At 41.6% G+C, this 20535-nt stretch overlaps 9 protein-coding genes across 9 annotated transcripts; 4 read left to right on the forward strand and 5 right to left on the reverse strand.

Moving 5' to 3' along the window:
* Positions 1-743: 743 nt before the first annotated feature.
* Positions 744-2354, forward strand: DIT1 (Dit1p; the record flags this gene model as incomplete). Its single annotated transcript, XM_056227186.1, has 1 exon — positions 744-2354. One exon carries the CDS (start codon positions 744-746, stop codon positions 2352-2354), a length of 1611 nt encoding a protein of 536 aa, XP_056087032.1.
* A 493-nt stretch (positions 2355-2847) lies between these two features.
* On the reverse strand, positions 2848-3363 carry RPB7 (DNA-directed RNA polymerase II subunit RPB7; the record flags this gene model as incomplete). The annotated part of the gene is made up of 1 exon (XM_056227187.1): positions 2848-3363. One exon carries the CDS (start codon positions 3361-3363, stop codon positions 2848-2850), a length of 516 nt encoding a protein of 171 aa, XP_056087033.1.
* Positions 3364-3815: 452 nt separating this feature from the next.
* Positions 3816-4598, forward strand: MRP20 (mitochondrial 54S ribosomal protein uL23m; the record flags this gene model as incomplete). Its single annotated transcript, XM_056227188.1, has 1 exon — positions 3816-4598. One exon carries the CDS (start codon positions 3816-3818, stop codon positions 4596-4598), a length of 783 nt encoding a protein of 260 aa, XP_056087034.1.
* A 714-nt stretch (positions 4599-5312) lies between these two features.
* On the forward strand, positions 5313-9905 carry PDR15 (ATP-binding cassette multidrug transporter PDR15; the record flags this gene model as incomplete). Its single annotated transcript, XM_056227189.1, has 1 exon — positions 5313-9905. The coding sequence occupies one exon, from the start codon at positions 5313-5315 to the stop codon at positions 9903-9905; it is 4593 nt and encodes a 1530-aa protein (XP_056087035.1).
* A 211-nt stretch (positions 9906-10116) lies between these two features.
* On the reverse strand, positions 10117-13989 carry TRS120 (TRAPPII-specific subunit TRS120; the record flags this gene model as incomplete). Its single annotated transcript, XM_056227190.1, has 1 exon — positions 10117-13989. One exon carries the CDS (start codon positions 13987-13989, stop codon positions 10117-10119), a length of 3873 nt encoding a protein of 1290 aa, XP_056087036.1.
* Positions 13990-14259: 270 nt separating this feature from the next.
* Positions 14260-14904, reverse strand: ADE8 (phosphoribosylglycinamide formyltransferase; the record flags this gene model as incomplete). Its single annotated transcript, XM_056227191.1, has 1 exon — positions 14260-14904. One exon carries the CDS (start codon positions 14902-14904, stop codon positions 14260-14262), a length of 645 nt encoding a protein of 214 aa, XP_056087037.1.
* Positions 14905-15462: 558 nt separating this feature from the next.
* On the forward strand, positions 15463-18138 carry SIZ1 (SUMO ligase SIZ1; the record flags this gene model as incomplete). The annotated part of the gene is made up of 1 exon (XM_056227192.1): positions 15463-18138. The coding sequence occupies one exon, from the start codon at positions 15463-15465 to the stop codon at positions 18136-18138; it is 2676 nt and encodes an 891-aa protein (XP_056087038.1).
* Positions 18139-18360: 222 nt separating this feature from the next.
* On the reverse strand, positions 18361-19275 carry STE14 (protein-S-isoprenylcysteine carboxyl O-methyltransferase; the record flags this gene model as incomplete). The annotated part of the gene is made up of 1 exon (XM_056227194.1): positions 18361-19275. One exon carries the CDS (start codon positions 19273-19275, stop codon positions 18361-18363), a length of 915 nt encoding a protein of 304 aa, XP_056087039.1.
* A 94-nt stretch (positions 19276-19369) lies between these two features.
* On the reverse strand, positions 19370-20383 carry DFM1 (Dfm1p; the record flags this gene model as incomplete). The annotated part of the gene is made up of 1 exon (XM_056227195.1): positions 19370-20383. One exon carries the CDS (start codon positions 20381-20383, stop codon positions 19370-19372), a length of 1014 nt encoding a protein of 337 aa, XP_056087040.1.
* Positions 20384-20535: the final 152 nt, after the last annotated feature.

Raw genomic sequence — 20535 nt, forward strand, 5'->3', positions numbered from 1 at the left:
CTTGGCTGCAATTGTTAAGAAAAAAATGGCAATGGAATTACATTAAAGAACCAAAAGGGGTAAATACGTAATTAATTCTTCATTTGAAGAGACATGTTTTCCGGCACATTTGGTAATAGGGCTTTCGAAGGGGAAACTTATCGATTTGCTTACCTTTTTTTCGCGACGCGCGTCTGGCCATAAATAAAAGGGTTCTTTGCCAAGAGAATAAAAAAAATCTTAACAGAATAGGTTTAAGGCGACTATACAATAAAAATTATGCATCGTTGGCGGAGTGTAACATGCAAAAATTGTTAAGGGATAAAGCCCAGAGTTTTTATCGCTCTAGCGACGTTGCTCCTTCTATACAGTACTACAAGAGTGGTTAATTGAGCTAAGCCAGTCAGGGATCCCTTACCAATAAGGGGGGTGTAAAGGTAGGTAGTCGTTTTGACTGCATTGCATTCAATCCCTGGTTTAGCGTGCTAAAATACATACCATGTAACCCCCTCATAAATTCTCTTCTTTATTTTTTACTTGTAGTAGCCGGTTTTGCCGTGATTTACGAAAAGGTATGGTCGTCCATGCAATTGCCAGAAAAAATTTCTTCTCGAAATTCATTTCTATAACAAGAATAATGTATAAATATTGGGTTAAAAATTTGCATAAATTTGTTATATTATTTGTTTTTATTTTATGACGTTATATGTTACTCGCATTGTATTTCCAAAAGGGTAAAGCACCGAAGAAATATTTATAAAAAAATGACAATTACAGGCAATTTGCTTCCAAGCTCTGAGAAATCAGAACCGACATCTGCTTCTTCACATTCTTCTTCGAGTGACACGTTAAAAGATGTTGATATTCCTCACAATGGGGCTGATTCATCAACGTATAGTAAATTTTTGGCTTTGTATTGCAGAAGTGACAAAAATGATACTTTCAAGTCTTTGGAAGAAAAACAGAATTGTAAATTTGGAGAGCAATGGCCCACTTTTGTCGACACCATAGCTGGATTGGATTGTTACGGCTCTGAAATAAGTGGTAGAGTTACGGAAAGAATCTTGCCAGCCCCACTAGCTGACAAGTTTACTAATAATTTGGGAATGGCAGTCAAGATTTCTGAATATACACGTGATGACGAATGTCAAATTCGCGGTTGTGTTACTACGATTGAGAATGAAAACACTTTCAATAACTGGTTTATATACCATATTTTAGATCAATCTCGGTTATCTTTGAGTGAGCATCTAATCGTAGACAAGGAAGTTAAATACCACGAACTATTTGCTGATTTCTTTGAGAAAAATTTGAAAAACACGATTGTGAATGACCAGTGGGACTTTGGTGGCCGTGATTACTTTATTGAACGTGCAAGATACTTTACTGACCGATATTTGAGAATTGAATGTATCTTGCCAGCTTTTCCCTGCAAGTCATCCAACGAGCAAAAAGTGTATGGTTCTGTCCCTGATAAAGGCGAGGAGCTTGCTTTGAAAAGATTAATCAAGGCTACACAAGATCTAGTTGAGGTATACCCGCCAGGTATGAAGATTTGGATCGTTAGCGATGGTCACGTTTTTTCTGATTGTATTGGGGTTGACGATGACGTCGTCAGTGAATATACCACCAAATTACATGAATTATATGGGAGAGTTGCTATTCCTGGGGTGGATGCTATTGGATTTTGTGGGTTGAATGAATTGTTCTTTAGTGGTGCAGCTAGTGAAATTTTCAATCCAAATTGGGTTTCTGACACTGAAGTTGCGCACTACACGGGAACTCAAATCTGCCCCAAATCCGATTTATCAAGACAAATTTTGATGAAAGGCTGCGACACAGACGCTGGTCGTTTGAGAAAGCAGATCGCCATAGATGGACATCCAAGGTTGCATCTGTATAGGGGCTTTTCACGTTTTATGATGGAGGATTTGTCTTTATTGGAACATTTCCAAAGTTTTTCGAAAAAGAAATTCAAGAAAGTCATTTCAATGATTGCATTCAACATGATCAAGAGAAATGACGCTTATTCGAATCTGGTAGAGTTGATATTTCCACACCATTTAAGAATTTCCATTCATGCGCACACCAACAGCGGACCCAAATTTGGTATCAAAGTGATCTCAAGTGAACAATGTTCTATTGTCAGTTCATTGGAAGACCTTGACGAACCAAAATTTGAAGATTTCTTACACATTCCAACACCTTGGCACAATTGTGTCGTCAAGGTGGAAGATGACAAGGAGAAATATTTTTTGACGAAATCAAAAGTCATCAAGGATGCTATTGAAAAGGGAAGTTATGATGGTGAATGGAAGGATACTCGTTTTGACATTGGAGAAGGGGGACATTTCGTCATCAGAAAAACTTCCTAACAAGCAAAAGCAGCGCTAGATTAGCCCCAATTAGTTCGTTTTCTTTTTCAAAATTAGTTTTTTTTATAATTCAGCCCTCCAAACTACAAATTTCAAAAACTTATGATATCACTTGCTTTTTGGTTCACTAAAAAGTAATTTACACGTAACATTTGAGAAAGGGGGGGAGAAGTAGTATCTTCTTTCTTTAGCTTAGAATATTTAACATTCAATATATATTCACTTTCCTTCTTTAAATTTTTCATCCGAGTGAGAGTACATAAGATTTCGCGCTGCGGCACCAGTGACATTTAGCGATGCAGAAGAAGAATGAACGTGGCTATCAGAGGGATAATGTTGGAACTTCAATTGGCTTTATTAATGATACTATTGATAATACAGAGCGTATATGAAGTATTGCAAATAACATGCACGGTTCTTTTAGAATGAAAATGAAAATGATGTGTGAAGAGGGCGTGATCTTTGGGAAAATGTTGCAATTTGACAGACCGACTTAAATAGCGCCCAAGTAATCTTCTTTGATACTACCGATTGCGTGAATGGAACTCACTTGGCTGATACAACCTTCGATTTTAACTCTAATTCTACTTTTTATTGTAATGACATCTTCCGAACTTTGGTATGATGGAGGATTGGAGCCTGCGTTAAAGGTCAGATCCTGGGGCATCAAGTGCTTGGTGACAAATACCTTCATCGGACCCACTTGCACTTCGAACCCGTGTTGGGAACATGAAACGACTGTGCCATCCACCACTTCCCCTTTGAACGGCTTAAAAACGACGGCTCTATATTTCACGTTGAACTCGGCCGATCCATCAGTGGGTAGTATTCTCCCACGTTGAATATCTATATTATCGTAGTCCAGCACACAAAGAATATACCCGAATTTACCCGTACAGGAACCTTCAACCTCTTCTAGTAACTTTGCCTTGAGATATTGCTTCATTCGGGGGCCGAAAAAGGAGGGATGAAGGGTGATATTAAGCGAAAGGTCTTTGATAAAAAACATTCTGGGCAATTGAATTATTCTACAGAACTAAAAAAAAAATGTATTCCTGTTTCGAGTCCTTCCAATATTCACTGTTTGTAATAGAGAAGAGGATGATGGGCGGGAGAAAAAAGGGGAATATATAATATTCTTGAAGGAAGGAATCGGTGGACAAACCTGTTCGACCTATATCGGAGAATAAATCGACAAAGTGAGTTGATCTATTCTATTGGTTTTTTCCTTGAAATGTAGCAAAACTGCATCCACTTTCTTGAATTTTTCAGAATAACCATGGGAGCTCGCACAAAATCACGTAACACGGAATCACGCCCTACGAAATATCTCTCACAATCGGAGGAAAAGGATGGCTAGTGAAATGGAGTGCTACTTTGATGCAGAGAAGTAGGAGTGTGTTTTGTCCAACAGGTTCCAGGAGGAAAAGAGAGTAACGAGTCGATACATTCACAGCGAGCATGCCACGGTTGACGGTTGTAACTAAAAATGTGCTGTATCCATTGCAAAAGACCTTTGCAGCGGGCAGTTACGGGCAGGCTGGAACAAGGTCATTAGCTTCCGTGGTGGAAGCTACGTCGAGAAACGCCAACACCAACGCCAACGCCAGAGTGGACATGAAAGTAAGCGAGCGGATCTATAAGTGGACAAAGGCAGGTGTGGAACAAGGTAAGGAACATTTCAAAGTTGGTGGAAACAGGGTCTACTTCCCAAAGGCCAGAATAATCCTACTAAGACCCAACGCGAAGCATACGCCATACCAAGCAAAATTCATCGTCCCAAAATCGTTCAACAAGCTGGACCTGAGGGACTACCTCTACCACGTCTACGGGTTAAGAGCAATGAACATCACGACGCAGCTGCTGCACGGAAAGTTCAACCGCATGAACTTGCAAACCACTCGATTCAGGGAACCGCAGATCAAGAAAATGACTATCGAGATGGAGGAACCGTTTATTTGGCCCGAGGAGCCTCGCCCGGGCGAAAACACCTTTTGGGACAGCACCACACCGGACAACATGGAAAAGTATCGCGAGGAAAGACTGAACTGTCTGGGCTCCGACGCTAACAAGCCTGGCACAGCTTTCGACGGGGTTGTGGGACCCTACGAGCGGGTGGCCCAACCTTTTGTACCCCGGTTCTGGAAACGAGAGATGGACAATAAGCGAGAGCGTTACTCCGCGGAACTGCAGCGCGCAGACAAGCTTATCGCCCTGGACAGGTATGTAAAGGATCTTCACTGAAATCTCCCCTCTCCTTACCTCACATGTACACAAAATGCACACATCACAGCATCCCTCAATCTTGTATATACGCAGCAAAACTAAATAGCCCTAAGGCGAAAAAGAAAAGAAAAGAAAAAGAATATCAATTTTCGCAAAAGAAGCAAACTCATGACGTGACTGCGGGACGAGCGTCATTAAACAACCAGAGGAAAGGCCATCTCCTCCCCTGCCCTGCCCTGAACGCGTCTATTTTGTGTTTTCTTGTTCTCTTTCCTTGTTCATTGCAGAGCCCGAGAACATGCAATTGTTCCACTTTTTTTCTCAGGGTCGCTTCCACGGGACTGCGAGCGGCCCCGCGGAGACGGAATGCCCAGGGCGGCCCGCATACTCGTTCCGCGGGAGTCTCGAGCGGCCTGCGAGGGGCCGATCTGCAACGCACGGTGCCGGGGATAGTGCATGGCACGATGGGTCAAACGATGAGCGGGAATGGTACTGCTGCCGCTGCTGCTGTTGCTGTCCGAGGCTTCAGTAGTAGGGATCGAATAGGGAGAATATACAACTTAAAGAGATATATAAGAAGCTGTGCTTTGCCGGGACCAAATTGCTGCTTGTGCTAGTGTGGAGAGGTTTGCTTGTCCTGCTATGCTTCCGTCGTACACTACTCAAACATACCATTGCTCTTCTTAGCATAGAATAGCTGCAACGCAAATATAATAATTGAGAAAGTTACCTATGTCGTCAGATGTTAGGGACGTCGACGAACAAGTTTCGCAGAGCTCGGACCCGAGCTCTGCCGCCCAGTCCATTGGACAGCATCCGTATCGCGGCTTCGACAGCGAAGCCGCAGAAAGGGTGCATGAGTTGGCCAGGACGCTCACATCGCAGAGCTTACTGCACTCTACCAACTCAAACAATGCTGACCAGAACAGCTCCTCCAGCAACCACAACGCACACAATGCGGACTCGAGGTCCGTTTTTTCCACGGACATGGAAGGTGTGAACCCGATCTTCACCAACCCGGACACCCCGGGGTACAATCCCAAATTGGACCCTACCAGTGACCAATTCTCCAGTACAGCATGGGTACAGAACATGGCCAACATATCTACGTCGGACCCGGACTTCTACAAGCCGTACTCGCTCGGGTGCGTGTGGAGGAACCTCAGTGCCTCCGGGGACTCCGCGGATGTGTCGTACCAGTCCACCTTTGTCAATGTCATACCAAAGCTGCTTATGAAAGGGCTCAGGCTTCTGAAGCGCGGCAAAGAGGAGGACACTTTCCAGATCTTGAAACCCATGGATGGCTGTCTTTACCCTGGTGAACTGTTGGTCGTCCTCGGAAGACCGGGGTCCGGTTGTACTACGCTGCTGAAATCCATATCCTCCAATTCGCACGGGTTCAAAATCTCGAAGGACTCTGTAGTCTCTTACAACGGCTTGTCCAGTTCGGATATTAGGAAGCACTACCGTGGCGAAGTCGTGTACAATGCGGAGTCGGATATTCATTTGCCGCATCTTACCGTGTACCAGACGCTTTTCACCGTGGCAAGAATGAAAACACCGCAGAACCGTATCAAGGGCGTGGATAGAGAATCATACGCGAATCACGTGACAGAGGTCGCGATGGCCACCTATGGTCTCTCACATACAAGAGACACCAAAGTGGGGAACGACTTGGTCAGAGGTGTCTCCGGTGGTGAAAGAAAGCGTGTTTCCATTGCCGAAGTCTCGATCTGTGGCGCCAGATTCCAATGTTGGGATAATGCTACCAGAGGCTTGGATTCTGCTACCGCTTTGGAATTTATCCGTGCTTTGAAGACTCAAGCCGATATCGGTAAGACTGCGGCAACTGTAGCCATCTACCAATGTTCTCAAGACGCGTATGATCTTTTCGACAAGGTCTGCGTCCTTGACGATGGTTACCAACTTTATTTTGGGCCCGCCAAGGATGCAAAGAAATATTTCCAAGATATGGGGTACCATTGCCCCCCCAGACAAACCACTGCGGATTTCTTGACTTCGATCACGAGCCCCTCAGAAAGAATCATCAGCAAAGAGTTCATCGAAAAAGGCATCAAAGTGCCCCAAACGGCAAAGGATATGGCTGAACACTGGCTACAGTCAGAAGACTACAGAAAGCTAGTAAAGAACATAGATACCACTTTGGAGCAGAACACGGATGAAGTACGCGACATCATCAAAAATGCTCACCACGCCAAACAGTCGAAAAGAGCACCTCCTTCCTCCCCCTACGTTGTCAACTATGGCATGCAAGTCAAATACTTGTTGATTAGAAATTTCTGGAGAATGAAACAAAGTGCCAGTATCACTCTGTGGCAAGTCATTGGTAATTCCGTCATGGCTTTCATCTTGGGTTCCATGTTCTATAAAGTGATGAAGAAAAACGACACTTCCACTTTCTACTTCCGTGGTGCTGCAATGTTTTTCGCCATCTTGTTTAACGCATTTTCATGTCTTTTGGAAATCTTCAGTTTATATGAAACAAGACCAATAACTGAAAAGCACAGAACCTATTCGTTATATCACCCGAGCGCAGACGCATTTGCGTCTGTCTTATCTGAAATGCCCCCCAAACTGATCACTGCTGTTTGCTTCAACATCATCTTTTATTTCCTGGTTGATTTCAGGAGAAATGGTGGTGTTTTCTTTTTTTATTTTTTGATTAATGTCATCGCCACGTTCACTCTATCGCATTTATTTAGGTGTGTCGGTTCATTGACGAAGACCTTGCAAGAGGCCATGGTACCTGCTTCGATGTTGCTGTTAGCCATTGCCATGTACACAGGGTTTGCCATCCCCAGAACCAAAATTTTAGGTTGGTCCATTTGGATTTGGTACATCAATCCATTGGCCTACCTTTTCGAATCTTTGATGGTCAATGAATTCCATGACCGTAAGTTTGCCTGTGCACAATACATTCCGGCTGGCCCTGGTTATCAGAATATCACTGGTACGCAACATGTTTGTTCCGCTGTAGGTGCTTATCCAGGTAATAGTTATGTTTTAGGTGATGATTTCTTAAAGGAAAGTTACGATTATGAACATAAGCACAAGTGGCGTGGGTTCGGTGTCGGTATGGCGTATGTCGTTTTCTTCTTCTTCGTTTATTTAATTCTTTGTGAGTATAACGAAGGTGCTAAACAAAAGGGTGAAATGGTGGTGTTTTTAAGATCCAAGGTCAAGCAATTGAAAAAAGAGGGTAAACTTCAAGAAAAACACCAGCAGCCTAAAGATATTGAAAATAATGCGGGAAGTTCTCCAGACACCGCTACCACGGAGAAAAAATTACTAGATGATAGCTCTGAAAGGTCCGACAGTTCTTCGGCCAATGCTGGATTAGCTCTTTCCAAATCAGAAGCAATTTTCCACTGGCGTGATTTATGCTACGATGTTCCAGTGAAAGGCGGGGAAAGACGTATTTTGAACAACGTTAATGGCTGGGTGAAGCCGGGCACCTTAACTGCCTTAATGGGCGCTTCTGGTGCAGGCAAAACAACTTTATTGGATTGTTTGGCTGAAAGGGTCACCATGGGTGTCATAACGGGTGGCATATTTGTCGATGGTCGTCTGCGTGACGAATCGTTCCCAAGATCTATTGGTTACTGCCAGCAGCAAGATTTACATCTGAAAACAGCTACAGTAAGAGAATCTCTGAGATTTTCTGCTTACTTGCGTCAACCTTCATCCGTATCCGTCGAAGAGAAAAATAAATATGTGGAAGAAGTCATAAAAATTCTGGAAATGGAAAAGTATTCTGACGCAGTTGTCGGTATTGCTGGTGAAGGTTTGAACGTCGAGCAAAGGAAAAGATTAACTATTGGTGTCGAGCTGGCAGCCAGGCCTAAACTATTGGTGTTTTTGGATGAACCAACGTCCGGTCTAGATTCTCAAACCGCTTGGGATACCTGTCAGTTGATGAGAAAATTGGCTACCCACGGCCAAGCTATTCTGTGTACTATTCATCAACCTTCTGCTATCTTAATGCAACAGTTTGATAGATTACTATTTTTGCAAAGGGGTGGCCAGACTGTTTACTTTGGTGATTTGGGGGAAGGTTGTAAAACTATGATTGATTATTTTGAAAGCAAAGGTGCTCATAAGTGTCCACCTGATGCTAATCCTGCTGAATGGATGTTGGAAGTCGTAGGTGCTGCACCTGGCTCACATGCTAGTCAAGATTATTATGAAGTATGGAAAAACTCACATGAATACAAGGCTATTCAGGAAGAGCTAGATTGGATGGAAAAGAACTTACCAGACAAGTCAAAAGAACTCAACTCAGAGGAACATAAACCGTTTGCTGCATCCCTTAATTATCAATTCAAGATGGTCACCATTCGCTTGTTTCAACAATACTGGAGATCGCCCGATTATCTATGGTCTAAGTTTGTTTTGACTATTTTCAATCAAGTTTTCATTGGGTTCACCTTTTTCAAGGCTGACAGAAGTCTACAAGGATTACAAAACCAAATGTTGTCAATATTCATGTACACAGTTATCTTCAATCCAATATTACAGCAATATTTGCCATCTTTCGTCCAGCAAAGAGATTTATATGAAGCGAGAGAACGTCCTTCAAGAACATTTTCGTGGATGGCATTTTTTTTCTCTCAAGTCGTCGTTGAAATCCCTTGGAATATTTTAGCCGGTACGCTTGCTTACTGTATCTACTATTATGCGGTTGGTTTTTATGCAAATGCCTCAGCTGCGGGTCAACTTCACGAGAGAGGGGCCTTGTTTTGGTTATTTTCTATTGCCTTTTACGTATACATTGGCTCTATGGGTTTGTTAATGATTTCTTTCAACGAAGTTGCCGAAACAGCAGCTCATATGGGATCGCTATTGTTCACAATGGCTTTGTCTTTCTGTGGTGTCATGGCTACTCCTAGTGCCATGCCGAGATTTTGGATTTTCATGTATAGAGTGTCACCATTAACCTATATGATTGACGCATTATTGGCTGTTGGTGTCGCCAATGTCGACGTCAAATGTTCAGATTATGAAATGGTTAAATTTTCTCCACCATCTGGGGCGAACTGTGGCGAATATATGGCAGAATATATCAAAATGGCCGGGACAGGTTATTTAGGCGATCCATCTGCAACAGATATGTGCAGTTTCTGTGCGGTATCTACCACTAATGCCTTCTTAGCTACCGTCAGTTCTCATTATTATAGAAGATGGAGAAATTACGGAATTTTCATTTGCTATATTGCTTTTGACTACATCGCCGCAACATTCTTCTACTGGTTAGCCAGAGTTCCTAAGAATAGCGGTAAAATTTCCGAAAAATCCAAAAAATAATGACTTTTTTTATCATCTTCCATTTTCTTTCTACATTATCTTACATTTTATTATATTTTGTTCTTTCCACTTTAGGAAGCACCTTAAATTTCTTTTATATACTAAAATAATATATCTCCATTCCATCACTTACGCAATTTCGAAAAGTTTTTGTGTTGAATGAACTCTAGTCCGTATTTATTTGTCGGGAGTTTCCTGGGTATATTTGAAACTACATAACCGACAAGATGACACTTTCGGAATTGAATTGAATAATTCCGTCCTGATTGTTTGACTTGAAGATGCACACGCCAAATTCATACTGGCCTCTTTCAATTGGAATAATTTCTAGGTTGACTTCTGAGGGCCTATTTGTAGTGATAGGCCTGGTTAATGAACCATTATATAAAATTCTTCTGTTTGATCTTGGCAAAAGCTTTGATGTCCTTCTATCGAAAATTACAATATCCAAGAAGTTTATAGTTGCATTTTGCTTTCTTCTGCAAGTGTTAGTTGGCTCTGCCACTATCCTCAAGTTGGTTCTTTCGCCAATTCTGATTTCTGGCCTATCAATTAGGAGTTGCACTTCAAAAGATAACTTCCCAGTGTATATCGTGGACACCATCTTTTGATCGAACTTTTCTATAAACTTGTTGAAATCTACCGAACCTGTTACAGATTGATCTGTGGTTAATTTCCAATTACATTTTAGCCTTGAAATAATATGTTCACGGCACCAAAATTTCTGTCTCATTTCTATAGTCTGCTCCTCGTTTAAACCACTTTGAATAAATTGTCTTCCTGGGTAAATCCTTGGTATAGGCATGTTCTCAAAATTATATTTTCTACAATCAATTTTTCTTATAGGAACAATAATTCTTGATGTATGGCCGGCCTCCACATGATACTCATTACTATCGAAACTTTCAAACTGAATATTTAACTTGATTCCATCAATCCAGGAATTTCTAAAGTCGAGTAACAATAATACGAAATCTCCAGGATGAAGCTTAGTATTGGTGCGTATTTGGCTCATTACGTACTCGATCCAATCGACATTTTCAACCTGTGGACGGAAGAGTTCATTTAATGGAATGATGTCCATACTTGGTACCTCAATGGTTCTTCTCAATGTCACCTCGTAGGGAATTGACAACTTTTTCAAATAGATACAAGATTCAACAGCAGCATTCATGCCATATTCAATCAATAGATCAAACCCAGTAAAATTAAACGGAACAGCAGTATTATCTAACTCCAGGTCAAATGTAATAGTTTCATTTGGTTTAATAACCTTTGGAGTTTTAACAATACGTATGCAAGACTTAGATAACCAATCTAGCTGTTTTTCCATGATGAATAAGTCATCAGGAGGCATTTTTTTCCAGTAATCAGATTTCAACTTCTGTTCAATATTATTTATTGGCATAATTCTGATATGGTTTATCGGGCTGCTCAGTGACTTATTTCTCACTGTTACATGAAAATCAGTTTTGGTACCGTCTAGCATCATCCATGAGTTTTTTGTCATTTTAGAAGTGCTTACTAATTCTAATTGTGGTTGTTCTGGCAGAATTTTAATCCTCAATTCACTGTATATGCATCTATTGTTTTCAGCATCTCCTTCAAAGGAATTCAGTTTCCTAGAATCTTTAATAATATTGAATTGTTGAAAAGGTAATTGTAAAACGGAGATTTTCAGGGACTTAATCTCATATATTTTTTTGTATGTTGATTTTTTAATAATTAAAGGCAGCGTGATTGATCTCATTGATTCGGCTTTAACGTTATATGGTCCTGAGTAGCTTATAGCCTTTTGGTCAATTTCACAAAACTCAGATATTTCTTCATTTAGTTGAATATCATTGATTGTAATGTCGAATTTGAAAGGATTTTGTACACTGCAGGTGAATTCTACCTTATCTCCAACTAGAAACACTAAAATAGGGAAATTATCGTTGCTATTCGAAAGAAGTGAAGTTGCTTGAACTTGTTTGAATGGATTGAACACTTCCTGCGGGTCAAGATCTTGTGATTTTTGTTCGTCCTTTAAATTCTCTAGACTGTTTATATCGGATTCTAACGGGATCTGATTTGAGATAGGGTCGCTATCCAGTACTCTATTTACAACAATGTCCCTCAGAAGGAAAGGATCCCAATAACTTTTAATAGACTTGTTGCTTATCGAAGGATGTATATAATCTTTAAAAAGAACATCATGTTCTGATTGGCTTAATAATTGTGCATAGCTAGTCACCAGTATGAAGCTAAATTTAGCGACATATTCAAAATCACAAACTCTTCGTGAAACTTTGATACATAGCTGTAGAATCTTTTTCTGTAAGATCAACCAAGTGAATTGACATGTATCATCTCCGTTATTTTCAGGTTGTTTCTTATCAATATTGAATAGTTTTACAATCGTGTCAAGCAATGATCTATAGTCAGGGTGCCATGCTATCTTATTTGGAGTCGCCAAAAGAGCCACCATTAATAATCTCAATACAAATAATTGCTTTCTTTTGTATCCTAAAAGGCGATAAACTTCCGCCATTGCGGAGTAAATATTCACCTGAGCTTCTACTTGCATTTCCTTCAATTGTAATTCAAAAAGCTTATTAGTGTAAAAATAGACTTCAAATCTTGGAAATATTGGATTATTGGGGATATCCGATAATGACGCATTTTGATTTTTCACAATGCTGTTCAAAACGTCCTTTGAGAAATCTGAACTTTTGTAGCACGAGGTCATAAAGGTAAGAGTCTTCAGCAAAGATTCACAATAAACCACTTGCGGGGCATATTCACTATTGTGCATTAAACTTAAATCATAGTAGTATAAGACCTTATCAGATATGCATTTTATGAATAGCGGGAGGTTGATATTCTCAACGTCGATATTCAATGCTGGTGTAGTCAAAGACATCATCGAATTTCTCGGAGACTGCATGGCAGCTATAGAAATGCTATTTCTTGGTGTGTTTGACGTGATAGTGGCAGTAGCTGTGGTTTTATTGTTGGATTCTACAGGGGAAACGCTTGTCGAACCAGGGTCGACATTCAGCTTTTCGACGGGGCAAATCAGACTGACAATCTGCGGAATCTGATATGTCAAATCGAGGTAAGACAGGAGTAAAAAGCAGATGGAGATGCCATCAAGAGCAGAACCTAACCACAGGTAATCACGCACTTTGTATAAAGTAGAAATAGCGTCAGTGAAACTGTTCAACGCATCCACATATCTTCCTGCCAGCAACTGAAAGTTTCCCAATATTTTCAGCTGTCTGCCCAGTGACTTTTGTTGAGTTTTATTCTCAGAGGTGGAAAGAGTGGTGCCTAGCTTTAAAGAGGCAGACCTTTTCAAACTGTTAGTGGTCATTTCAAAAGAAGATAATCTCTTGGAGGCGTTAGCAGCTGAGCCTGCCTTTGATGAACTTGGGACGGAGGATTGTACTGCCGACATGGACGCGGAGGATGAGGACGATGTGTAACTATTTTGCCTTATCAATGTTGTTTTTAGTACTGAGTTCCCGCCAATTGCGCCCGGCGATCTCAAAGTAACATGCTTATATGAAGAATAATAGTTGTTCAATGCAATGAGGAAGTTTCTTGCTATGTCGCACATAATGGTCTCTATGCTTTTCTGCATGTGTGGTGAAGACACGAATACATTTTCCATAGCATCTATGGTTTTTTCAAATTCTCTGGTGGGTGAAGCTGAAGTATACACCAAATTGGGCGAAATCAAAGTTGGGTACTTCTCCCTCATGAAGTTCAAGTTGGCCATGGGGTCACTGTAATCGTTCACCAGCCCAATAATGACAAACGTCTTCCGAAATGGCTCAAAATCATAAAGAAACAATTCCAAGGCATCGTCATGGTCAATGGTCAGGAACTCGAAAAATAGCTTCCCATGAGGGAACCCTTGCGGCGTGAAAATTGGACTATCGATGGGGGTTACGTCAGACAGGTGAATTTCGTTGAATCCAGACAGTTTAAGCACCGCGTCATTGAACTCTTTTCTCTTCCAATGGCCAATTGGTATGACTAAAGTTCTAATTTTAGACGGGCCAACGTAACTTGGAAAATGTTTAAGAATATTCATGGTTTTTTCTCCCCTGTAGTACGCTATAGGTCACACCTTGACCAGTTGTGTCCAGACGTATTTGAATGACCGGCTCGATTATATTTTCTGCAGCAACACTTAAACATCTACACATGAGCGTTCATATATAATATATACATATATACGTACATGTATTCGAAACCTTTAAGATCTTTGTCACAATTCATGTATCATGATTTACGACGCGGGAAGTTTCGCGCCTCAGTTAAAGAATGCCAATACGTAGTGTGAGAACCACGAAAGTGCCCTTTACTTGTGGAGCTGCTGCAGGACCTTGTAGGTGGCGTCCACGATGGCGACGTGCTCAGCAGCATGCACTCTTTGCTCATACTGCTCCAGCGTTTCTTTCCCCGGAACGATTTCCAGCTGTTTCACCACCAGTGGTTCGCCCTTGTCGACCTCCTCGATGACATAATGCACCATGCATCCAGCCACCAATGGCTTGTTGTCGTCTTGGCACTTTTGCCATGCCATCTCAATGGCATGTGTGGTGCCATCAAAGCAACCTGGTAACGCTGGATGAAGATTTAGTATCGGAACGGACTGCAGTTGGCTCAAGAAGGTAGAGCCGAGGATCAGCAGCCAGCCCGCACAGATGATCACGTCGGGCTTTTCCTCGAGAACCAGCTTTGCCAGATCATCCTCAAACTGCGTTCTTGCCTTGGCCCTTGCGGCCTTGTCCTCTTTCGCAATGCCTTTCGTGTATGGATACAGCGAACAGACCTTTGTGGGGATGCCATTCTCTGCCGCCCTGGTCAACCCATACGCCTTCTTGCTCGAAGATACGACCGAGACGATACGGGCGTCGTTGCCCAATCGGCTTTGCTTTTGAGCATCGATCAAAGCCTGCAAGTTGGAACCGGAGCCCGATATTAACACGACAATCCTGGCCATACTTTCGGGAGAGGTGATGAAGTGTCTTGTGTTCTCTCCTATGGTCGTTGCAGGTCAACCCACCGAATCCTGAGACTTCTACCTACATCTAACTAAGAGAGAATCATTCTCTCAACTAAGCACTATAGCTTTCCTCTTGCTGTAATGAAAAAATCGAGTCAGAGTCACTAGCCACGAGTCACCTATTCGAGTCCTTCTGGACGCCTTTATTTTTCCTGCAAGAGTTAATTTTAGAGTGAAAACGATGATATGCTTAGCACTGCAACAAGTACGGCGACCTTGAGAGAAACATCCAGTCTTCTTTTCTCTCCAATGAGGGCTCCCTTGAGTAAGAGCTATTATTTCTTCAGTATATCGTCCTAGTGGTCACCTGAGGTGTCCAGTGGCCTTCGACACCCAGTCACCGCACCTGTGGTGACTTGAAAAGTGTAGCATCTTCAACATGAATAGGAAATAGTAAGGTGATCTTTATTTATATATGCATCCGGCAAAGAAGGCCTCAAATCAAACAGTTGATTGTCCCATATTCTCTCCTGGAAAAGCACCATTTTCGCTTCAATGATACATCTAGAGGACTATTGGGATGATGAAACGCCTGGGCCCGATAGAGAACCATCTACCGAATTGAGGAATGAAGTGGAGGAAACCATCACTTTGATGGAACTGTTAAAAGTATCGGAGCTGAAGGAAATTTGCAGGTCTTTATCTTTCCCCGTCTCTGGTCGGAAGGCGGTCCTACAGGACCTCATCAGGAATTTTCTGCAGAATGCTATTGTGGTGGGCAAGTCAGATCCTTATAGAGTCCAAGCCGTTAAATTTCTGATAGAGCGGATCAGGAAGAATGAGCCTTTGCCTGTTTACAAAGATCTTTGGGACGCCTTAAGGAAGGGTACTCCATTGAATGCTATCATGGTTCGTTCCATGGAGGGACCTTCTACGGCGCAGCAGCAATCGCCTTCCGTTATTAGACAGTCTCCCACACATCGGCGAAGAACGTCTAGTACTGCTAGCACGTCTCGCGCGCAGCCTGCAAACCCAGACGCTGCTTCTTCTTCTTCTCCCGTGCTACCGACAATCCATTTCAAAGAATCGCCTTTTTACAAGATACAAAGGCTAATTCGTGAATTGGTAATGAAAGTGGAAATCACAGGTGGTAGAGGTATGTGTTCTGCGAAATTTAAGCTGTCCAAGGCGGATCATGATCTGATGATCAAGCCAAATAGCAAACATAGACTGTATTTATTCTCTGGGATGATAAATCCACTGGGGTCCCGAGGTAATGAACCTATCCAGTTCCCCTTCCCCAATGAACTAAGATGCAATAACGTTCAGATCAAAGATAACATAAGAGGTTTCAAGAGTAAACCAGGCACAGCCAAGCCAGCGGATTTGACTCCTTTTCTCAAGCCATACACTCAGCAAAACAACGTGGAGCTTATCTATGCCTTCACCACGAGAGAATACATGCTGTTTGGGTATATCGTGGAAATGATCAGCCCGGAGCAACTGTTGGAAAAAGTTTTAAAACATCCAAAAATTATCAAACAAGCTACATTGCTTTATTTGAAGAGAACATTCAAAGAGGATGAAGAAATGGGGCTGACGACCACATCCACAATCATGAGTCTGCAATGTCCAATTTCCTACACGAGAATGAAATATCCTTCAAAATCAATAAATTGTAAGCACTTGCAATGCTTTGATGCATTGTGGTTCCTGCACTCTCAACTACAAATTCCCACGTGGCAGTGTCCGGTTTGCCAGATTGGCATAGCTTTGGAAAACTTGGCGATATCTGAATTTGTTGATGACATTCTACGGAATTGTGAAGAAAATGTTGAACAAGTAGAACTCACTTCTGATGGCAAGTGGACCGCCATTTTGGAGGATGATGATGATGACGACAGTGACGGTGATGGTGGCGATAGAGAAAACGAAAGCTCGAAAGATGATAATTCCGTATCAAACCGTCCTTCTGTTTTTTCACATTCTAATGAACCGATTGTCATAAATCTTGACAGTGATGATGATGAACTCAATGAAAGCAACACTTATGTGACTAATAACCATGAAACTAGCAACAGTTGTAGTAATAATAATGACAATAATAAAAATAAAAATAAAAATAAAAATATTAATAATAATAGTATTAAAAATAATAATAGTAATAATGATGAAAGTAATGCCAATAATAATCACAATAAAAATACCAATAATAATAACGACGACAAAAATGATAGTGATAACGACGATGATGATCGACTTATAGCGGAGATAGCCAATAATCGCGCCAAAAACGACAATACAAATACACCAGCCGATAAAAGTGCAAGTATACCGTCGAAAACTCTGGATCCAAAAAGTTACACTAATGTTTCGGAAACGACAACCCCAATATCGAACAGCATTATCACTGAATATCCGGGACACAGTTCCAGTTACGTTGGTAGACAATTGCCGAATATTCTGGAAAAGACACCTTTGAATATATCCAGGCTTGGCAATTCCTCACACTTAATCTCTCCGAGTGTTACATTATCATCTCCGACTCCAAGAAAAACCGCTACAAACGTTAACTCCAGTGCCCTTGACACACCTCCAGTAATAAGAATGAGTTCCTTGGATCCCGGTGGATCTAGCGCGGCTAATCAGACGACCACAAGGCCTTTTATGAATATAAACAATTGTATCACGTCTACTACAGATCAGTTCATTCATCCTCAAGAATCTTCGGTTTTTCCGGTTTTCCCACCACGTGAACAAGACAGAGATACGTCGTTTTCTTCTGGTGTAGCTTCAGAATTCAACGTTGCACGTTCAAATGTTGTTGGTCCAACGGTACGCGGTGCAACCGTTTTTTCCAATAGTGCGTCGAATAAAAGAAATACCTCGTTACCAATGGCGGAGCCAGCTGCAATAAATGAAAAGCGACAGCTCTCGATGCCAATACTTCCTACATTGCCCCCCAACATTCCAATTCGGGCGAACTCAAACAAATCTGTACCTCCTCTGTTGAACAATGAAAACACCTTTTCACGTCCCAACCCTCTCATAGGTACAACTGTGCCATTGCAAAGGTCTAAACCCATAGTGAATCCGTTCATTCCGAGAAGGCAGTATTCTAATGTATTGCCACAAAAAAGACAGCTCTCTAATACGTCTACAACACCTAGTGGGCCCATAATGGGAACATGGAACGCCCAAGATTATGGAAATAGTTCTAACGATGGTTAGAAACGGTGGAACGAATCCATTGATCTGGTTTTCCATGAGGTTTCTTCTCGCTACCGTGCATACAGTGCCTATTTGTAGTAAGTTTATCTCAATGGCTTTTTTTCTCTTTTAGCACTCGCAAGACTATAACAATCATCTGTAATCCCCAGCATTTTCTATCATATATAGATACAATAAAAATTAGATAAATACTTACGTACTATGAAGGCCCGGTTTCCGTTGCTACAATAATGGTATTCCGACACTGACTTCTTTCTTGTAGTCTATATAATCTCTGCCAAAGAACTCTACCAAATATTTTTCCTCGATGCGAATTCTATCATTGAAAAACTTCCAGAGCACAGAAATGAAAATAACCAGTGATATGGGATTTAGAAGAAGTAATTGAGTGCCAATAGCCCACCAAAAGAAACCAAAATAACTTGGATGTCTTGACCATGCATAAATGCCTGTTTTCACTAACACATGATCAGGCTCCTTCTTGGTCTTCACAATGTGTGAAAACGAATGCCCCGCAGCATGCATGGCAGTGGTTCTACTATATTGTCCCAGAATAATTAGGATGCATCCAAGTATGGTGCATAATTGGGTTATTCGAGAGTAACTGGAAATTTTCAAATCGGGAAAGAGTAAACTTTCTATGAGGCATTCCAAAATGGCAAAAGAATGAGCCGCCATATAACTCTTTCCATTATTCAAAAGAAATGACTCTGAGTGTACTTTGAGAGGGTTATACTTTGCCGTAATATAATACTCCAGAAAATGAAACAAGGACAGAGCAATGATAAAAATATTGAAATTCTTAAACCTGATTTGTGGTAAAAGCCCTAAAGATATACCCAGCAGGACACCTAGGATATAAGAAGTCTTGGTCACTTCGTGCAGCGGGTTGCGTTTGATATCTGGATATTTACGTTCGTCATTAGCATCCGGGTGGTCCTGAAACATGTTGTGCTCAACAATCAAACACCTGCAATAAAAAAAGTAGACAAAAAGGGAATGACTACCTCGAACTATGGTTTTCTTTGTATAATTGAACAATGGGAAGTTTTCTAATATTGGTAGTGTCATGTAAAGAATTGTTTTACTCCATGCGACGCCTAATTCATGTATTCGTTGCGGGTGATGTTTCGGCATGACACATCGTTGTCATGGCAACAAAAAAAGAATTTCGAGTTTACCTTAGTACATATAATGGTAAAGTATATAGAGATAGAAAGATTTATTGTTGTCAATTGGAGGTACTGTCTGTTTGGCCTACACGTTGGCCGCGACCTTGAAATTGGTTCAAGTTCGAAGCTCCGCCTCTTAATTGAGTACCAGAAGTCCGGGCCGAATCTGAGCCGCTAGATTGGGACGGTGTTGCGGGGGCCGTACCCAATCTTTGGCCTCTTCCACTAAAAGTTCTTGTTTCTCTTGGTGGCACATTGACAAAGCTATTGCTGGGGCGTTGCGGTTCATGGTCGGCACCCGCTATACGAGCATAAAGACTGGCGAACCACCATGGAGTGGGGAATTTCCCATTAGGCAAGATGCCGTACGTTGGATCAGCCTTTCTAGATATCATCCCCCATATTGGCCCCAGTGTATGTGTATCTAAGCATGCATAAAGATATCCTGTGCCGAAACCGATCAATGAGATCACGAAGTCACCATCATTAAAGACAAAGGAGATGAACAACTGAATTAAGGGGAAATACTTCCCCCAAACGGGGATCAACCCGTAAAACATTATTTTTACGTTGGCATTATCGATTGACCACGTGTATGTAATGCACGATATAAACCCAGAGGTGAGTACAAGGGGGTAGTCGGATCCATAGAGGATTGTAGTTGCCGTAGTAATGCTTAGCATACAAAAGCACAAATAATAGATGTAATCAACTGAAACCATTGGACCTCGTCTGTTGGATAAACCCGGACCAAAATGTGCCCGCTCCAATTGCGAGGATCTGTCATAAATACTATAAAGTTCCATAAGCGCAGGCATAGCACTTGGTGAAAGTATTAGGCATGAAGTGAGGAGTCTCCACAGCTGAACCTTCTTGAATGTCCAATCCCACACGTAAATGGCGTACCAGGGGCTGATTAGATGCAACCGAGCGACAATCGTCATGAAAATCGATAAAGTAAATAAAGTTCTTGTTACTGGGGGGATACTTAACCAGAATTCTTTTAGGCCCATCACGTCATCATTATGGCCTCCATTTCCATGTAGTACATGCACGTTTCTTGGGCCTGCCATGATTCCCTCGAGCTAAGTTTCTGATACCATTCGGGGCACGAAATGAACTTTTAATCTTAACCCTTTAAATCAAATATCTTGCTAACACTCTTCTATTTGAAGAGGCCACGATTTCGTGAGGCGCGAACGGGTAAGCGCGGATTTTCTACATT

The sequence above is a fragment of the Saccharomyces kudriavzevii genome (genome assembly GCF_947243775.1).
Source record: "Saccharomyces kudriavzevii IFO 1802 strain IFO1802 genome assembly, chromosome: 4".
In the NCBI taxonomy this organism is placed as follows: Eukaryota; Fungi; Ascomycota; class Saccharomycetes; order Saccharomycetales; family Saccharomycetaceae; genus Saccharomyces; species Saccharomyces kudriavzevii.